Genomic DNA, 20,902 nt, shown 5'->3' with positions numbered 1-20,902 from the left:
AAATGTCTAGTTGTTCTTGCCGGCGGTAGGATTTGAACTCAGGACCACCGGCATGCGAGGCAAGCACACTACCACCTGCGCTACGCCGGCCCTTTGTTAAAATAATTACAACGCTTAAATGAAAGTCGGCAGGCCATGTTGCTGTTGCTAGAGTTAATAATTCGAAAAAAAAACTTTTATTGGTGTGAGCTCGAGATAGAAGCTCGGCTTGAACTTCGAGCTTGCAGGTTGAGCTCGTGGCTCGTGCCGGCTCGGCTCGAATAGTTCGAGCCGAGCCGAGCCGAGCTCAAAAACATAATAATGAATGTAAAATATAACATTCGTAGTAATTTTTTTTACTTATAATAGTCAAATATAAGAAATAATAAGAAATTCACTAAATGCTTTTCACATAATAGCTACATACTCTGTCATAGTAACGTTAGGAGACAAGAAGAGCGAGATATTTTTTTTCTTAGATTAATGAACAAATAGGAGAAATTAAAAATGTTTATTTCACAGTTTGTCTTAATTTCTGTTTAAAAAACTATGATAATGTATGATTTTAGTGTTCGTCCTGAAATAATGTCAGTCTTTTTAAAATAACCGGATTTAAAGGAAGCCAAGAAAATAGTTTTATCGCTGAGAAACTATATAGGTAGATATATTACGATAGTTTAATATAAATTTCAAATAAGATGGCATATTTGTATTAAGTATTATGACAAGATAGTGGATGAATTGTTTGATAACACCCGGATTTCGTATAGTGTAGTGATAATAAATAATACAAATAACAATAAAAAGTAAAGTCTAATACGACCAGACTAATCCATAAATAATCGGAGTAGGAAAAAGCAGCATATTTTATGAAAACATTTTTTTAAATATCAATATTCATATGTACATACAGTGTGGCCAAGCCAAATGGAATAAATTTATTATTTCGTGAATAAGCGCTTTTGGAAAAAAAAATCCGAAACAGGTCGGTTTTTATTTTTAAATTACAATTTTTTGGCATATACTCGTATATGATAGTAGCTCATTTGAACGGTTATGAAATTCTCTATTCAGTAATATAAATATTAACATAATATACAGGGTGTCCAATTTTTTTTTAATTAAATTAATTGACACAAAAATGGGAATGTATATGTAATTTATTTAATTCAAAATACATTTTGCTACTATCAGTAAACAGAAAGAATGTTCATTTGACAAATAAACATAGCTTTTCACTTAAATTCAATGTTCAAGATGCCACTCACCTGCCTCTTGGTAGTTTGAACATTTAATTTAAGCGAAAAGCTGTGTTTATTTGTCAAATAAACATTTTTTATGTTTTCTGACAGCAGTAAAATGTATTGTGAATTAAATAAATTACATACATTCTTCTTTTTGTGTTAATTAATTTAATTCGAATTTTTTTTTGGACACACTGTATACATAATTATGTTAATATTGATATTACTGAATAGAGAATTTAATAACCTTTCAAATGAGCTAGCACATGACCCCTATTCCCATTTAAAAAAATAATCGATTACGTCATGACGCCCAGATGGATGACGTCATTAGTATGATATATGTAGGTATTATATATGCCAAAAAATCGTAATTTAAAAATAAAAATCGACCTGTTTTGAGATCTTTTTCCAAAATCGCTCATTCACGAAATAATGAATTTATTCCATTTGGCTTTGCCACACTGTATAATACTATTGGTAATATTGTAATGTAGTACCTACCACCTAAAAGGCCTGCATAAATAAATAAAAAATATAAATAAAAAGTATCAAGTATTTTATTGTCTTATATTACTAGATTCGCATAAAATAAATCTTTCACTAAACTTAATACAGATGAGTTGTAACTCTTTTTTTTTTTAATTTAAGTAACTAAAAAACCTGTGTCACCTGAAAAATATTTTTGTACACTTACAGTCAATTATAAATAGGTACATAGTATCTCCATTAATATTTTATATCGGAGATACTATTTAAAAAAAAATTACATTGTTAATAAAAATCATTTACAAGAGGAAAGGAGGAAAGTGTAGGTATATATTTAAAAATAACATTATAACTCTATTCTTACCAAATTATACATATACGACTCTACTTCAACAATAAATAAAATTAAACCTAGAACTAATTTAAACGATTAAAATTAAAAAAAAAAAATTGTTTTACACATTTTTCAAAATTGGGTTTTCTACCCAAGAGTTTAGACATAAGAGGCACTTAGCCGATTCATTAGTCAATCTATTGCGTTGTTTTCGAATAATTAAGCCAGCTTTCGAAAACAATCGCTCAGATGGTACGGACGTAGCAGGAATACTTAGTAAGTCTCTGGCCATTTCAGCAAGAACAGGAAATCTTCCTTTATTTACCTGCCACCACTTTAAAATATCTTCGTTGCCAGTACTTTGCGGGAGTGCTATGTAGTCATAGAATTCAGTACTTAAGTCTTTTGGTTTTGTTATGACCTTTGATTGATAATAGCTTTCGAAATTGATTTCAAGCTCATCTTGTACTTCCATGACCACCGACGATTCAGATGTACTTTGCGTTATATTTTCTACAGCTTGCTGATTTCCTTCATACTTTTTTAACAGTTTTTTAAACACTGAATACGATTCGTTCTTTAAGTCCCTTCCCCAAAGTGAGTTATCAAATGCTTCAAGTTTATGTCTTGGGTCTAAAATAAGTACTGCACAGTAAATCCAATTTGTTTGTCTGTAATGTTTTAAAATTTTATCTCTGGCCTTTTGAAATGCAGTTAAAAGTTGTTCATCTACACAGGAACGATTCGGTTTATCGTCAAGCAACTTTGATTGTAATTCGATTTTGTCTAACAGTATATTTAAACTGACTATCACTGATGGAAGCGTTGCGTATTTGTCTCCTCCAAGGTTTTCGCTTACTATTTTAAACATCTTTAAAAATTTACAGACGGAAGCTAACATCTGCCATTCGTTTTGGTGTAGTCGAAAATTGTTTAATTTATTGACACTGTCGCTTGCACATAGACAGTCGATCCCCTTTTTTAACTTTAATGCGACATCCAACATATCATGAGTGGAGTTCCATCTTGTTGGAACATCCAGAATAGGTGAAATCTGTGTAGATGCCCCAGCAGTTTGGCACGCACTTTTAAAACGGATCCGTAATTTTTCAGATTTTTTTATTTTCTTAAATATATAACGAATTTTATCCAAACAGTTAGTTGGTGTTTGAATATCTTCATCTAGAACATCGTTGTGTTCGAACTCAACCTCTTCATCTACGTTACTGCTTTCTTCATCTTCAGCCTCCCCTCCTACGTCTTCTTCTATTTTCAGAGATTTTAAGCAATCTTGAACAGCCAAGTTCAGAATATGTGCTACACATTTAAAATGTTGATTAACGTCATCAAAAGAAGGAATAAGCTTTTTTAACTCCTGCATGAACGTTGTATTTGCTGCAGTGTTGTCAACAGTTATGCCTTGAATTTTCGATGTGATGCCATAGCTCTGCAAAGATTCATAAAACAACTTGGCAATATCTCTCCCAGTATGAAGCCCATGTGAAGGTGAGAAATCGATAACTACAGACTTGAGTTGCCAATGGTCATCAATAAAGTGGGCGGTGATCCCATAATAAGATTTTCCATTAATTGCCGTCCAGCCATCAATGGTAAAAGATATTCTTGATGTGTTTTGTTGTAGTATATGCATAACTTTTTTTTGATCCTGTTCAAAACGGGACACAACCATTCTCTTTAAAGCTTTTCGTCCAGGCAGGTTTATTCCAGGTTTGATTTGATCGAAGAAGTTCCTTGTTGCTTCGTCGTCAAAAAACGAAAAAGGTAGGTATTTAGTGGCCACCCAATCAACGATAAAGTTTTCATCTTTAGGTTCATTCACGGATTTCTGCAATAAACATAAACGAGTGTAAATTACTTGATATTTGAATGTAAATTTGAATTATTTTTAAAATAAAGCTATTATTTTATTGTATTTATTTTGCTATTTATTATTTCCCAGCCAACATGAATTCACACTAAATTACCAGAGCCCGCTAATAGTTAAAATAGGATTGGAGGTCGTTGGGTAGGTACAATGAACTGCACACTAAAGGGATTACCGAATTGGGCGCTGAATTTTTTGAACTTTTTTTTTGGTTTTTCCATAAATAAACAAATTAAATTGACCTAGTCTTTTAGAAAATTATGAAATATAAAATATTTTAATTATAACTTTTATTTGTTCTTTAAGTCAATATCATTTACATTGTTAAAAAACTAAATCATTGAGAAAAGTAGTAATAGATAATGAGAAATTATCTAATTGTTTAGAATTATTATAGCAGCCCAGCGGGTAAACAAAATTATTTTTACCAACTTTACGGCAATTGAACCAACAAGAATATTAGCAAGAATAAGGAGACAATGGTTGTTAAGTGTTAAATGTTCTTTACGTATTTTATATTTTAATTTTTGGTTCCTTTCAGACTTTTGTAAGCTTTGGTTTCAAACAACACAAAAATAGAAGTAATTAAAAACTAAATTATGGACGAAAACGGCAAGAATTACTTGTCGCAGACGGAAAAGTTTTATAAAAGTAAAATGAAAGTGATAAAACATGGTAAAAAACATAAAAGGGAGTTTGGGTGTGGTACCAATTATTAAAGATAAAATGAGATAAGTTTAAGGTGGTTATGGCGCGTACAATGCGCAAAGGTACCATTTCATCCAAAAAGCGAAAATGTGTGTCGCACCTGGAGCTAGTAAGAGAGGAAGAAGAAGCCGTTATGGTAAAGTTAGGAATGACATGGCGGTAAAGAATATTTATTCTGATTTGGCTCAAGACAAAAAAGGCAAATATGTATAATGATGATGATGTAATAGAAGAGAATATATTAGGCTATTGATTATGTTCAAAATAAGATGGCTAAAAGGAACTACAACGTTCACGGGGTTTTATTGTTTCTTGTTTCATATGGTCAATGGACCTCTAAATATGAAAACACCGCGGAGTGCTTCCATTTACAGGGGTGCGTTTTTGAGAAAGGGGTGAATTAACCCCTATGAACTAAGGTGCATAGTATGAGTTCTATGCCCTTTTAGTACATACATTTCTACAGCAAAATTGTTCGAAATTAAATTTACTATTGAATTATCACCTTTTAAAGTTTAAAAGTGTGTTTTAAAAAATATAATAAAAAAATGTAAATTCATCCTTCCTCTTTAAAATGACGTTTGGCAGAGGTCATCGCTTATAACTCGACAACAACTAATTTTAGACAAATATCACAAGAGACCTTTTTTGCTCAGAATTATCCAAAGAATCTAAAAAGACCTTAATACTATCAATTTCTTTACAGGGCTTCTCATAAAGCCCTTATTTTACCATAATTTGTTAATAACAATTAAACGGACCATATTTGGGCTTCCAGACCACTTCCATTGGATTCAGCGACCCAAAAAACTTATAATACCATCATTAAATCACGGGGAGCTCGAACTTTCCCACGGGACCCCCTCTGTTGCGACTAGACAATGGATCTCGGATTTGCATTTTAGGTTAAGTAGGTATATCAATTTTCATTATAATTAATGCAATTGTTAGTACTGAAAACTAACAGCTTAAAATTTTATAATTTTACTCAGTTTGACAACATTGTTTAACGTTAAGCAATTATTTAATGCCAAATATTTATCAGATTATTACATCGACCAAAATTTTATTAAGAAAATTCCCAAAAAAACTGGTTATGAACAAAAAATTTTATTACACTTTTTTTTCCAACAATAATAAATAAAAACTGAAACATCATGCAAAAAAATAATAAAATATTATTTTTGAATATTTGCATTGTTTTGGCACATCGAAAACTTTGGCGTTAATACTTTGAATATTGACATTACAATAGTAAAATGTGTTCTTACCTTAATTGTTAAGAAATTATGAAGTGGTCCAGCTTTGCTAGTTCCAGGTTGAGAGAGCTTTGGAAAAATAGTACCATATTCCTTTGGATGTTTACTTAATAAGTGCCTTTTTAAAGTAGTTGTAACGGAAAGTTTTACTTTAAACTCACTTTTAATTTTTCGTTTGTTACATAATTTGCATGTCGCTAATTTGTTTATTTTGTCAATAATTTTAAACTCAAAAAAGCATGTAAACTTGCTCCGAAATGTCGAAGTTTCGTCAAGAGTATAATCGCCGCTAACGCTTTCAGTCGACTTAGTTGACACTTCACTATTTTCACTTGGACTTGGAGAAGGAAGATTTGTGTCCATAAAACTATCATCACTATCGTAATTAAACATTTTAAAAACGCGAAAAATTTGGAATTAGGTTCCTAAACAGAAATGGACGAACAGCAACTTCAACTTCTTTCTCAAGACTGAAAAGATTGTAATAACTATTAGATTTCTTTCCTACTACCCGTAAAATACAAACGTGCTAGTTTTCTTAAAATCGGAATTATTTTCTTAATACCTACAGATTTAGCAAAGTTTATACTGAGAAATAAGTTACAATAAAACATTCAACTGTACAGATTAACAGTAAATTTCTATTGTTAAATTCATATCATTATGTCCAAAACCATTCAAGTATGGAGGTACGAGGTAGAATCCCAATTTTATAATCCTCCATAAACTTAAACTGCCTCTTGTAACCTTCTTAAGAATTTGTTTATCAAAAAGACTAACTTCTAGGAATGCGAATATTTACATTTTACCATAACAAAAAAATATGTTCATTAAAATTTTTACCTCTTCCGAGTAACTATAGTAAAAATGAGAAGTACATAACTGCATTTTATAAATCCTATTCAAATATTTAGTGACGATATTAGGGATAATCGAAATGCAAGAATATTATTTAAAAAGGAATTTATACAGAGTGTCCGTAAAATATGTAATAAATTAGATACTTCCTTAATCCTTTTTAAAAATATCTGGAATTCGTGGAGTTTTAATTTTAATGTTCTACCTTCTACCATAAAATTTTATTATACAGGGTGATATACATTAAGCTGATATGTATGAGGTAAATGTACACTCTGTACCTACGTTGTGACATTTTTAGATCGAAAAAATGAGCTGATGTTAAAAAGGTATGATACTTGGGGTCTAACGGACAGAATTTCAAAGATATGCGCTATGAAAATAAATTTTATTGATTTCAAATTATTAATCTAAGAATTTGAAAGTAATCCAGTAATTGATACATGACTTTATCTTAAATTTTCACACTCCCACGTCTTCCAATCCACCTGTTCGGAAAAATTTCGTCTACGTACCTTGGAACATCTACAGCATAATGCGGAGGCGCAATATCCTATTGAAACCATAAACTTTCATCAAAACCTCCAGGATTAATTCTACTGGGAAATAAATAAATTAAAGTAGGTGCGAGATACCCCGTTAAAGACTGATGTTATGCGACTCGTTTCAATTACCTTTGAAAAGTAGGGTCCGATAATTGTTAGCCCACATATTTACCTTTTGCAGGTATTGTGTATGAAGCTGTTATATTTACAAAAAATCCGATGGCGTCATCACCTTTATGTGTATCACTCTGTGTAATTAAATTTGGTTGTAAAATGTAGATCATTAAAATTAAAAATCGACGTGTTTTAGATTTTTTTCAAAAGACTTTTAGTTTAGGAAATATCCCATTTATTTAATACATTACGGACACACTGTATATTGCAAATACATATTTGTCGTCTAAATTACTTATTCTCAAACAAAAGTATCAGTGGTATCAAAAATAAATAGAAAAAATATTAGAGTATTAGCTAAAATATTGACAAGCTCGTTAAGGAAAGCTCGGCTCGTTTCCAATTCAGCTCGGCTCGGCTCGAAAAAAATTTGGCTCGGCTCGAAGCTCGGCTCGCAAGAAACAAACAGGCTTGAGCTCGAAGCTCGGCTCGTCAAACGAGCCGAGCCTCGAGCCGAGCCGAGCTAAGCTCGAGCTTGTGTCCATCCCTACTGAGCTTGTAAAATATAGCCTATCTTTTTAATGTCCACATATTTTCTAGAGCTTTCTACAATTCTATTGTTATTGGATAGTAATACTTACTGCTGCAATGGTAACAACATTTTGGAAATGATGTATATACACATGTACAAACACCCTATGCAGTCTTGCCAAAATCTTACTACAAACGGTCGTGAAATTCTTTGGAAAGGGTCTATCACTCGTGCAGGGAAACACATCTTGATTATTTATTTGGATTTCGATCCAGTCCATGAGATAACTGATGTACTCTTTGGCTGGTAGCGGTGTCGGCTTTTTAAACTTATCGCCGTCTGCCCAGAGATACTCGAACCTGGGCCCTCCTGACATCGTTGGGCATGTCTGCTCGGTGCAAAACTCGCATATGGTTCCATAGATGAGATTAATACGGTTGAAGAAGTCCACAACTAAAAAATATTTCATTGTAAGAATAAATTATTAAAAGCTTTTTTAAACGCTTTTCTTAGTTCAATCGTTTGGATCAAATCTTTAGACGTTAATTTGACTGCCTTTAGACGTTAATCTTCAATGCAAATGAATGAAAATTTGCAAACATATGCATTCGCGTGAACAATACACAAATAGTCAATAAAATTTTTTTTATGTTTATTAATTTTTTGAATAAAAAACGATTTTAATGGAAAATGCTTAAATTCTCTTGTTTTTACAATGTAGAAACTTGAAACTTTTACAGATTGTAGCTAATTATATGAACTATACATAATTTCACTTTTTACGTTAATTCTTTAGGCCCGAAACAATTAACTTGAGCCCGAAATTGGTGTATTTTGTTTTGTTAAGGTTAAAATGGCGCAGATAATTTAATTGTTTATAAAGCGAAAAATGGTACTTCATTCTTCATCAATTATTTATAAGTAAACAATTAAAATTGAATACACTATTTTAAAAACATGAAAACTTGAGACCTTATGAAGATAATGAGACCAAAAAAGCCTTTCTAAACATTGACAAAACACCTATATAGTTATTTGAAAATAGCCTTTTTTCTCAAATGGCATAAACAAATAGAATAATTGTTTAAAAACTATTCGAACGATCGGATTATCTTTTGCGAACCTAGTAACTACATAAAAAGTCGTATTGTGAAATGTGTTTCAAATATTTTTATTGTTTATTTCAATAATTATAAACTATTGAAAAAATTATTACTTTCGGGTTTAATTTGCAATAACTTTTTTGATTAAAACATTTTTTAATTTAGAAAATCTCATTTTAAAGAAGTATTTTCAAGAAGCCTATGTTGAACGTTTTAATGCGTATAATGCGTTTTTGTAGCTTTTGGTCCTCCCACCTTTTCCGTGGCCTTCCTTTTGGTCTTGCGCCCTGCATTTTATTATCTAGGGCTCTTTTCGGCAATCTTTGGGCCTCCATTCTCATTACATAACCGGCCCATCGAAGTCTCTGAAGTTTAGTCTGTAAAGATTTAGTCTGCGGACCACCGGCAAGGAACCGAGCGCGCATAAATTCCAACGCACTCCCACTAGACTACTGATGGAAGCCAGGTGAGGGGCCACCGAAATGATATTTAAGAATAGAGCCGAGGATGAACAATCAGTCTTGCGGCGTTAAGCTCTAGGCTCCCTGGCTAACCAGTGTACTGAACCGGTAGGTCAATCTGGGCGAAGAAACTCTGTAGTGAAGAGATGCTTCGCTCGTAATCAAACAGGATCCGTGTAACCGTGTAGTGAACGGTTGCCGCCATCTCCGATCCGGAGTTGTTGTATGGGTGTCTGTATAGTTATTGATATTTTGATTGTGGGAGTCAAATCCTCCCACTCAATGTGGGATTGCGCGGCGCCGAGAAATAGACCATCCAGCATATGATTGCCGAATGCCCTCGGGGAAAGTATGATGGAGATCCTCTGGACTTCGCCTCTGCAACACCAGCGTCGATTGAATATATTAATACATTAGATGTTAGACTATAACATATGTGTGATAATGTTGTGTATCAAATTGCCATACGCTAAATAAAAAAATACACTGGATTGAAGTGAAATGATGTGTGAGTATGTGCGTAATTGCTTCTTGTATTACATTAATTGCATTTTCTTTTAATAGTAATAAATACAGTCTTATTTTTCTTTTGCAGACATCCGCCAAGGGAGTTTTCTCCGGAACGGAGCAAAGATAGAATATTATTTTATTTTATTTTTTAAATTTTAAACTGTATATAAATAATATCCTTAATACCCCAGGCTGTGGGAGAAAAAACGTGATATAATTCAGGAATTTTTGAAACCTATCAGGTGTTGTAAAGGACGATGCCAGGAATAACTTCTACTAAAATGTAACCAAAAATATGGTGCGCTTTTTTTTCTATTGCGATTTTCATTTGTTAAATTTGCAATTTTTAATGATTTTTAATTTTTCAGCTTAGGATATTGATTTTAGAAAAAAACTTTTTAATAGAAAGTTGTAGTAAATTAAAAAACCTACAATTTGAGCTATGGTAAGTTTAATTTCGTTAATTGGTTATTGCAAAACAGCCTGCGAAAAGTCCAAAATGGCCGTTTTTTACAATTGCATTATTTATTGTACGAATAATTTTTTTTATTTTTTAAAGCTTTAAAATGAAGATCTTTCAATTCCAAACATAAAAAAAAATTGTAAAGCCAGATTAACGAATTTGTTGCTTAGATATTATAAATTGTTTATCCCAAGAGGTCAAATGTCGAAGGCTATAAATTTTTGAAAAAAAATCGTAGAGAGTTAGTGAAACACCCAATCTCCTTCTAAAGAGTTATATTTTCATATTCTGATGTAAATAAATACATAAAACATTTTTAAACCTCTAATTTTTGGGTTTGAAAATAAAGGGGCAAATTTCGTTAAAAACATTTAGAGCTGAAGCGGCCCTGTACATCCTATGAGTTTTTAACTTACAGATTATTGTTGCTGAAGATTATCCGAATATTTATAAAAAAATAAAAAATTTCTACGACCAACTGAAGCCGAGATAATTTTTGGGTTTGAAAATAAGGGGGCAAATTTCGTTATAAACATTTAGAGCACGTAAGAAGTTATACTTCTATTATATGATTTCAGCGAAATAAAATATTTGTATCAGTTTATTTTTTATTTTATTAAATATTAAACTGAGTTTAATAGTTACTTACCACTTTCCAAAAATCCAAAAATTAAAAAAAAGACAGCAAATGTCCGCATTTGAACCCGGGACCTCTCGATTCGTAGGCGAATGCTGTAACAACGAGGCTACGAAGGCATTGTTTTGACGGTTTCTCGGACATTATGACAAGCCACGGTAACAAATTGACGAAGTGAAGTATTAAATAAAAATGTTTTAATAATACGTATTACCTTACTCCCGAGGAGGACAAATCCAAAGACACAAAAATTATAATAAATATATTTACTAAAAACACTAATATATTTTTCCACACCTTTTTTGGACTGATACATATAACTTAAAAGATTTAGGAACGAACAACATACTGTCTCTGTGCGCATGCGCGCAGAATCATAAAAATTCTCTCCCTATCGCGCCTAAAGAAATATAACTTAAAAAAAAAATAAGTTTCTGCATAAAAATAAGGTAGTGTCATGCTCCATGGCACTACCTCACCGGCCGCCACTGCATACTTGTAATTCCGAGAGTCCATGTTTCCACTCCGTATAGCAATATGGAATAAATGAATATTTTTACATTATTACTCATACAGAAGTATTAAATTAGAAAACAAGAGAAATCAGATATCATCAAAAAAAAATATTAGAATACCCATACACTGTACAACACAAAATATCAAGTGCTAATACATATCAAAAAATATTATGCAGGGTAAGATTGATGTTAAAAAGGAATTAAGTCATAGCTAAGAAAGGCAGAAGACACAAAAAAGAAAAAGATTCCATTAATAAGAAGTAAAAAGCAATTCTATAAAATCAATTATTGATTAAATTAATTAATTGATTAAAATAAATTTATTCTCTCCTGTAAAATTATAAGGCACATAACAGGTTTTCAAATATCAGGCCCTGTATGACATTTTTTATTGCATACATTTTTGAAGTACGCAATTAACACCTTAATAAATGACTACTTGTCTATGAGTACAAGTATTTTTTTACGAAATACACTAAAAATTATTACGTAAACAGCAGAATATACTAAATCAACAACTTCAAACTAATATTTAAAATACCTAGTTGAGGTCATATTTATAATTATATAAATAAATTATAGCCTCTCTAATTATAAATTCAAATTTTGTCGCATGAAGGTAACGTATTAATACTACGTAAGGAGTAACAATTCTCTTTTGTTTAAAGTATATTTAAGGGGGTAACTGAATTAATTAAAGATTTTGTGGCACAATTCTTTTATCGAAAGTAAAGTGCATTACCAATAAAAATATTTTTTGCATAACAAGATTAGTAACTTTATCCACTTTAAATTTTCAGCCATATCTGTACTACGAAGTTAAAAATGGGATGCAAAAGAGTGAGATGATACGGTAGCCATTTTGCGCAGATGGTCAAATTTTATTACCCGAGACATCTAAATCCAACATTATACCAACGAATATAGACGCATGTCTTTGCTTACTATGATTATACAGCTCACGACTAAATCAGAAACAATAAACAAAATATTTTCAGCTATTTCATAGCTACATTACGATATTCGTTTACATTAAAATCTATAAATTCTTGTAAATTCTTCTTTTCATAAAAATAAATTTTTATTAGAAAAAATTATAGATGATACTCTACGTGGCAGATGTTTATGCGCGTATGTAAAGAACGCCGATTTTTTACAAAAATTATTGTTTTTAAATTCGTCGCAGGCATTTGGAATTCGTCTCCAAATGTGATTGCATGTTTCTATTTATTGTAAATAAACCATTGATTTAGGTAAATAATATGTAAAAAAGTAAGAACAATCCTACTTTTGTGGGCTAAATGTCCATCATGAATAAAACAAGTTTTGCCGAATCCTCCTCTATCTTTTCTCTTTCGTAAGGATGTATTTTGTATTTGAGTCATCTTTTGACTATTTCTCCCAAATTATCTCTCTCCTGTGCGTGTTGTTTTGCTTCGGAGAATGACTAACTAGCCATGTCCTTTATTTAGTCCGACCATCATGCTGGCGCCCTTCCTCTGAATCTTTTGCCCGCTATGTTGCCTTCAACTTTCATTCGTTCCATGCCTCCTCTCTGGCTATAGTTGTGGTGAGTCTAGTTTTTTTTATTAAGTTCTAACGAATTATTTGTGCGATGTGCGGCCCATGGTATGAACAACATTCGGTAGATGACCTAACCGTAGATCCTATTTCAAATACCATATACGCTTTGAATCTGCTTTTTAACACGTTCAGTGCTGATGACGCACCAGTGCGTCAAGCTGTTTCTTGTAGAGGGGCGCACCGGTGAGTCATATACCTTATCGAATATAATTTAATTTAAGTTTAATTGTATGCTAGCACTTGTAGTATGAGTATCGTAGGAGTGATAGCACTTGTGGTAAGGTATGTAGGTCTCAAAAAATAATCTGGGATTTAAAATTATGTTTTTGTTTATACAGGGTGAGTCACCACTAACGGGACGGAAGATTACAGCGAAATAGTAAAAGATTTGAAAAAATTTTTAAATTAATAGTTTGTAAGTTGATAAAAGCTACATTTTAAAATTATTTTGAAATATACAGGGTCTCCCAATAAATGGCGGCGTATCAAAGTTATATTTTTTCTTATGGAATACCCTGTATTTTATTGCATTTTTTAATTGTCCCCAAAAAATAAGGTATAGTTTCATAAGGCTTCCCTATACCTATGTACAGAGTGTTCTGAGTTATGTTGACGTTTCTTAAAATGTAAAGTTTTAAAAGAAGGTTTAGTCTCAAGTTATTTAAGAAATTATAAAAATATTACTTTTACATATAAATTGTTGGATATTGGTTGAATGTAATCCATGATTAATTATTACACATTTACCTACAGGGTGTTCAAAATTTACAGTTTCATTATTGAAGTATTCAATGTGTCATGTGATGCTTATTTTAAATGGAACACCATGTATATTAATAAATAATTATACTTAACAAATTTACCTCTTTCGAATGGTATATGGATGTCCTATACCTAGGTCTTATAGTTCTTGCGTAATTTACAATTATTTAAATTCTTAATCTGTAAATCGATTTTAAAACAAAAGATGAAGTTAATTATTGACATTGTATGACATTGTCATTTTATGACAATACGGTCTGGTAATTATCTTATGATTAATGCATACCATGATTGATTATTACACATTTATTTACAGGGTGTTCAAAATTTACAGTTTCATTATTGGATTATTCAATGATTATACTAAACACTAACAAAGTGTTCATTACCAAAAAAAAATTATAGTTAAAATTTTTAGTTTGGATTATCAACAATTGTGTAAACCAATTTTTAATAAACATCAAATTTTAACTTTCTACTGCCTATACATGTATAAATGTTTACTTTATGTAAAAGAGGAAATCAATACATATCCAGTAAATTCAGACAATTACTACTATATTGTTTCAGATATATATGGTACTGACTTTATACAATCACTTACCAAAAACAGTAAAAGAAATACCACTTTCCACGAAATTAAAAAAAAATGTTAAAGATTTAGGGCCGGTTGTTCGAATGCTAATCAACAATGATCATTATTAAATATTTAATTACTGTCACCAAAACTGTCAATGTCAACTTTGTTTGGGTTGCTGAAAACATAATTAATTACAATTATGAGATTTATTATTAATTATGTTAATAATTATTGTTATATTAATTGATTATAGTCTCAGAATTGTAATTAATTATGTTTTGACAACCCAAACAAAGTTGACATTAACAGTAATTAATTATTTGATAATGATCATTGTTGATTAGCGTTCGAACAACCGGCCCTTACTCTTAAAAAAAGCCTATTATTCTATAAATGAATATCTTGAGGACCAACTGCAATAGCTTCATATTTTACTTGTAAAAAATGTTATTTTATGTTTTGTGAGTTTTGTTACACTGTGAATATTGTACTATACAAATTGATGATGTTTTTTTTTCATACTGAATTTTGTAATGACATATCCTATACATTTTTAATGTCTTTAGGGATCAATAAATTATGGCTATGATGCAAACAATCACTTTTGTTTTTCTTAAAACATGCGAAAGGCTTAAAAGTGTCACAAAAATGCCTTTGTGATCCCTTATTTATACATATTGAGCCGGATACAGCAGGTTTTACTGTATTGAGAAAACTAAGATAATGTTAGCTGAAGAAGTAGATATCACTCTTGACGATAGGAAGATTGAAAATGTAGAATGTGTACTTGGGACATAAATAAAACAAGGCAAAGAAAATCAAACTGCAGAAACCAGAAGACACCAGAAGAATAAGAATGACTTGGATAGCAGTAGGTAAACTAGGTAAAATCCCAGTTAATTTGAAACATAAGGTTTTTGACACATGTATCCTTCCTGTCATGACTTGGTTGGAAATGGAGACCCTGGCACTTATTAACCAGTCTCTCAACTCTCAACAGACTTATATATAACAACTGAAAGAGCTAATGAGAGACATGATAAATGTCAGCTTAAGATATCACATGAGAAACAAAGATTGAAGAAGAACCATAGTAAAAGATGTTATAGGAGCTTGAGCTATGGCAAAATCTAAATGAAAATGGGCAGGGCATGTGGCAAGAGAAAGCAAAGAGAAGTGCGCAAAAGGAATAATACAATGGTGACCAAGACTACATATAAATGAGGCATACAAAGACAGCAAAAAAGATAGATCTAAGGCATTGATAAATGCAGAAAGAAGCTCATACCAGATAGCTCAGGATAGGCGAATATGGAAAGATAAGGGGAGGCCTATATCCAGGACTGGTCCAGAAGAGGCTGCTAAAGAAGAAGAAGAATAAGAAATAAGACTTAATACTCACTGCATAACACACTTTCAAAATGTATCAAATAAAATGTAGTATGTACATACAATAGCTAAATGTGTAAAGCTTTTGGATACCAAATGTGTAAGGGATTAATAGACTGAATTCTGATAAAGTGTGGAAATGTCAACTTTCTGCCACAATAAAAAACACTTATAAATCATCAAATATAAATGAGAGTGTAATGTACTGCCTCAAATTCTACTTCTATGTACCGGGTGTCCCAATTAGAATGGCTCTCGGCCATATCTCAGGAACCGTTTATAGTATAGCTTTGAGAAAAAAATATTTATAACAAAAGTTGCATTGGGAAAAGCCTGGATATTATTTTCATAATTGTAGGTCCACCGCTAGAGGGCGTAATTGAAATTTACCTAATGAAAGGGCACTGGAAATCCAATCGTCGTATTCTTCATAAAATTCTGCGCATATTTGATTTCACAAGTTTAAGTCTACCTTCGCAAATAAGAGGTGGGGGTGAGTGGGAACCTTCTTAAGAAAAAATGGTTGTAATTCCAGTTTTGCTAAATCGAATTTTACATACTTGGTCTTGTTGAAAGCAGCTCTTTTTCGTCAATCTAAGAGTCTTATTTTAGAAATAGCCTAATAAGGGACCGTTCAAGTATTACGTAACGCAGGTTTGGGGGGGGGGGTCAAAAATCTTCAAAAATTCCGTTACGCAATAGTTAAACGCCCATTAGAGTGCGTTATGTAGGGGGGGAGGGGTCAAAAATCTTCAAAAATCTTCAAAAATCGCGTTACGTAATACTTGAACGCTCCCTAAGTAATTTGCAAGCTAGGAGGCGATATTTAATTATTTTCAGAAATCTAGTTTTCTTTGGAAAATATTAAATGCAAGTACAAAATTAGACCAAATTAGCAACATAATACCGAAAAACGCATGTCGATACCTTTTTTCAATCTCGAGATATCTTAAAAAATGTGTAAATTTTAAACATAACTGTTACTGTCATCGGTAAACGAGATTAAGGAAAAGTAATGTGCTATGGAAAAAACAAATAAACATTTTCCAGATGTAAACGTATATAATTAATTAAAACAATAATAAGACAAACAACACTATAAAATATAACAAAGAAATAAAAGCAACTACAGTGGAACCCCGATAAGTCGGCCCCCGATAACCCGGAAGTCCGGCTAACCCGGACCGATTTTTATCAGACAAACATTACAACAATAAAAATGTATGTCCTTTATGCTGGATTTTCCAATTTCTTTTCAACATCTTAAAATATTTTCTTTTATCTTTTCTTATAAACATATTGTTCGAATACTATAATATCTTATATTTTTCAGGCTAATTTTATTTATCATAATAAACTTTCTTCGTAAAAATTTGTCGTTTTAGCGAATTCCTATGTAGTTCATTCGTTTCAATTTTCAATGTCAAACACATTATACAATGAGAGATAATGCGTATTTGTGTAATTTGATACATAATATACCTTAGTAAAAATAACGGGCATGGCAGACAACGCTCATTCTCGTGTTATCGAAACCAATAGGCATCTGTAGTATCCTTTATTTACTTGAAACTGTCTAGCATTGTTTAGAAAAGACTATTAAAAAATTATTTTTCAAACAATGGTCTTAGTCTTCACTCTCATAGGAACTCATATTAAATAACATAAGTTCGTTCTCGTTGTGAGACGGTATTGTGTGTGTGTAGTAAAGTCTCATTGTTCGTTCCACGTAAATATATTCAGATTTTGTTGTGTTTGCGTGATTTTTTGTCTACGTAATGGCAATAAAACTTAAAATGTTGTTTTTGTTTCAAAATGATAACAAAAGACAGTTTGGACAATCGGTGCAAAGCTAAGAAAGCTAAAAATGAGACTCTCGACGACGCTTTGTATGTGTGGAACGCGAACGTGGTTTACAAGTGTCTGTGTGCCAATTATAACGGAGTTTATCTGTAAGCATACCATATTTTAATAATTTTTACCATTTTCTCCGGCTAACCCGAATTTTCGATAACCCGGATCGACCGCGGTCTCGATTAATCCGAGTTAACGGGGTTCCACTGTACTTACTTAGTCTTAGTGACTGCCTAAATGTTCAAATTGTTGCCCATCATTTACTCTTTCAAGAGTAGATTGAATAGCAACAGATTTAACTGTTTTAGACTTTTATTAACGGATATTTAGATGGATTAAAGACCTTGTTTGTGCCACTAGGCCCACTACTCGAGAAAACATGATCTAGACTAGAATCTAGAGAATATGAAACACCATTCAAAGCATTGCGAAAGCAGAAATTGAGACTGCTGTTCAATCTACTCTTGAATGAGTAAATTCTTGCATCGAAAATGATGGGCAACAATTTGAACATTTAGGTTGTCACTAAGTATAAGTAGTTGCTTTTATTTCTTTGTTACATTTCTAAAACTAGATTTCCGAAAATAATTAAATAACGCCTACTAGCTAGCATATTCCTTATTAGGCTCTCTCTAAAATAAGACTCTTATGTTGAAGAAAAAGAGCTGTTTTCAACAAGACCAAGCATGCAAAATTCGATTTAGCTGAACCGGACTTACAGCCATTTTTTCATAAGAAGGTTCCCACTCACCCCCACCTCTTATTTGCAAAGGTAGACTTAAACTTGTGAAATCAAATATGTGTAGAATTTTATGAAGAATACGATGATTGGTTTTCCAGTACCCTTTCATTAGATAAATTTTGTAAAATTTTGATATTCAATTACGCCCTCTAGCGGTGGACCTACAATTAAGAAAATAATTTCCAGGCTTTTCCCGAGGCAACTTTTGTTATAAATATTTTTTTCTCAAAGCTGTACTATAAACGGTTCCTGAGATATGGCCGAGAGCCATTCTTATTGGGACACCCGGTACATTTAAATAGTTCTTTATCGACAAACTTACCATGAACTGCTATCCAGTCATTTAAATCTTCACCCTGGGGTAGTTTTACAGCGTTTCTTAAATTAATTCCTGAATTTAAACTGGCTTGAGTTATACAGACTATATCATTGTTCCATGAGCAAATTTCTTTTTGGGTCTGAAGGTCTAAAATTAGAAATATGGACCAAAGAAAGAGCCGTGAGGACCACTCCCATAGCAGCTCTTGAGGTTCTGCTGGATTTATCTCATGTAAATCTCATTGTAAAGCACAAAGCTATGATGACAGCCTATTGTCTCAATTGCTCTGGATACTGGTTGGGAATGAATAGGCAGATGGGCTATTGTGACATTTGGAGACAAGTTATCAAGTGTTGTCCTGTGCTTAATATGGTACAAGACAGCATGTGCTGAAAAGATTACAGACAGGGCTTGCTCAGGCAGTGCTAAGGGCTTTGGAAGCGCCCAAGATCAGCTCAGAGCTGGTTCTTGAGTGCAAGAGAGCAGTGGATGATGTTGCTCTGACCAACAGGGTTAGGTTGGTATGGGTACCGGGACATACAGGTGTGGAAGGCAATGAATAGGCTGATGCCCCAGCAAGACAGGGCTCATCCACTCTGCCTATGGGACCCAAACCAGTGATTGGAGTGCCCTTCAGTACTGGCCGGGGTCGGGGTATTCTCAGGGAGCTTCTTCTGCAGAGGTTCCAGAACTTCTGGGTCAGTTGTGGAGGTTTGAGACAGGTTACGTTCCACATACTGGGGCCATCCAAGTCTCATACCCCAACTGCTTCTTCTAGCTAGATCATAGAAGATGCCCCCTAGTGGTCAGTATGCTCACCGGCCACTGTAGAGTCCGACAGCACCTTCATCTGCTTGGATTGGCTGATGGTTCAAGATGCTGTCTATGAAATGAGTAGGAGGAAAACCTCTTCACATGTCCTCTGGGAATGCCCGGCATTGGCCTACCAGAGGTGGCAGCTCCTGGGATCAGTATCTATGTAGCCGAGCCAGGTGAGGAAGTTGCCTTTTAGGAGACTTGTGGCTTTCTGTGAGGCCATAAGGTTTCTGGGGGACAGGATGTTCAGGGTGGCTCTACTGATCACAGACCCTACTGATTCTGACAGACATGGGAGCCTGGTGCAACCTGGGTCCAAGAAACACCTGGTCCGTAAGATAGGGGTGATACAATGGACCCGCCGTAGGAGGTCTAAATGTCTGAAGGGCTCACAAGTGGGCCCTGCCCCGATGTACCATAACCCTATCCAAACACTGAATAACACACTTTCAAAATGTATAAAATGAAATATATAGATACAATAGCTAAACGTGTAAAGCTTTTGGAAGCAGTGACTAACAGGCCAAATTCTAATAAAGTGTGGAAATGTCAACCTCCTGCCACAATTAAAAACCCTTATAAATCACCAAATATAAATGAGAGTGTAATGTACTGCCCCAAATTCTACTTCTGTATATATTTAAATAGTTTTTTATGTACACACTTACCATGAACTGCTATCCAGTCATTTAAATCTTCACCCTGGGGTAGTTTTACAGCGTTTCTTAAGTTAATTCCTGAATTTAAACTGGCTTGAGCTTGTTTATACAGACTATACCGTATTGTTCCATGAGCAAATTTCTTTTTGGGTCTGAAGGTCTAAAATTAGAAATATTTTGTGAGGATTTTATCTCTCTAGCATCCTCTCAAGTCAGTATAACACTAGCAAAAAATAATCCTCTGTATTAAAACATTGATTTACCTTTCCTTTTTGGAAAAAATCTAGGAATCCAGTTAAAGCCATGACTGTGTACTGTTAATATTAATATCGCTAATAAAAATAAAATTAAAAGTGTAAACAAAATACACAATTACGCAAATTCAAAATGTGTTCTTTTCTGTTGCTCTTTTGGGTTTGTTCTTTAAATGTCAAAATTATCAAATGATATAAAATGACAATTGACTGTCCGAGAACTGACATTTCAATTCAAAACAAGACATAGAACTGCAAAATGTTTTATCTACAGTCCGCTTAGTATATATATCGTTGTACGTCA

General features: G+C 32.8%; 1 protein-coding gene across 1 annotated transcript in view; it reads right to left on the bottom strand.

The window, feature by feature from the left end:
• Positions 1-20,784, bottom strand: part of LOC114328681 (MOB kinase activator-like 3) — a 36,348-nt gene extending 15,564 nt beyond the window's left edge. The window contains exons 1-3 of the mRNA XM_028277601.2: positions 20,608-20,784; positions 20,354-20,504; positions 8,057-8,400 (exon numbers count right to left, since the gene is read on the bottom strand). Coding sequence (XP_028133402.1) covers positions 8,057-8,400; positions 20,354-20,504; positions 20,608-20,649 — 537 coding nt within the window. The 5' untranslated portion in view covers positions 20,650-20,784. The remainder of the gene's footprint in view (positions 1-8,056; positions 8,401-20,353; positions 20,505-20,607) is intronic.
• Between the last annotated feature and the right edge of the window lie 118 nt (positions 20,785-20,902).

This window comes from Diabrotica virgifera, chromosome 3, assembly GCF_917563875.1.
Source record: "Diabrotica virgifera virgifera chromosome 3, PGI_DIABVI_V3a".
Classification (NCBI taxonomy): Eukaryota; Metazoa; Arthropoda; class Insecta; order Coleoptera; family Chrysomelidae; genus Diabrotica; species Diabrotica virgifera.
This window is presented reverse-complemented; position numbering and strand designations above follow the sequence as displayed.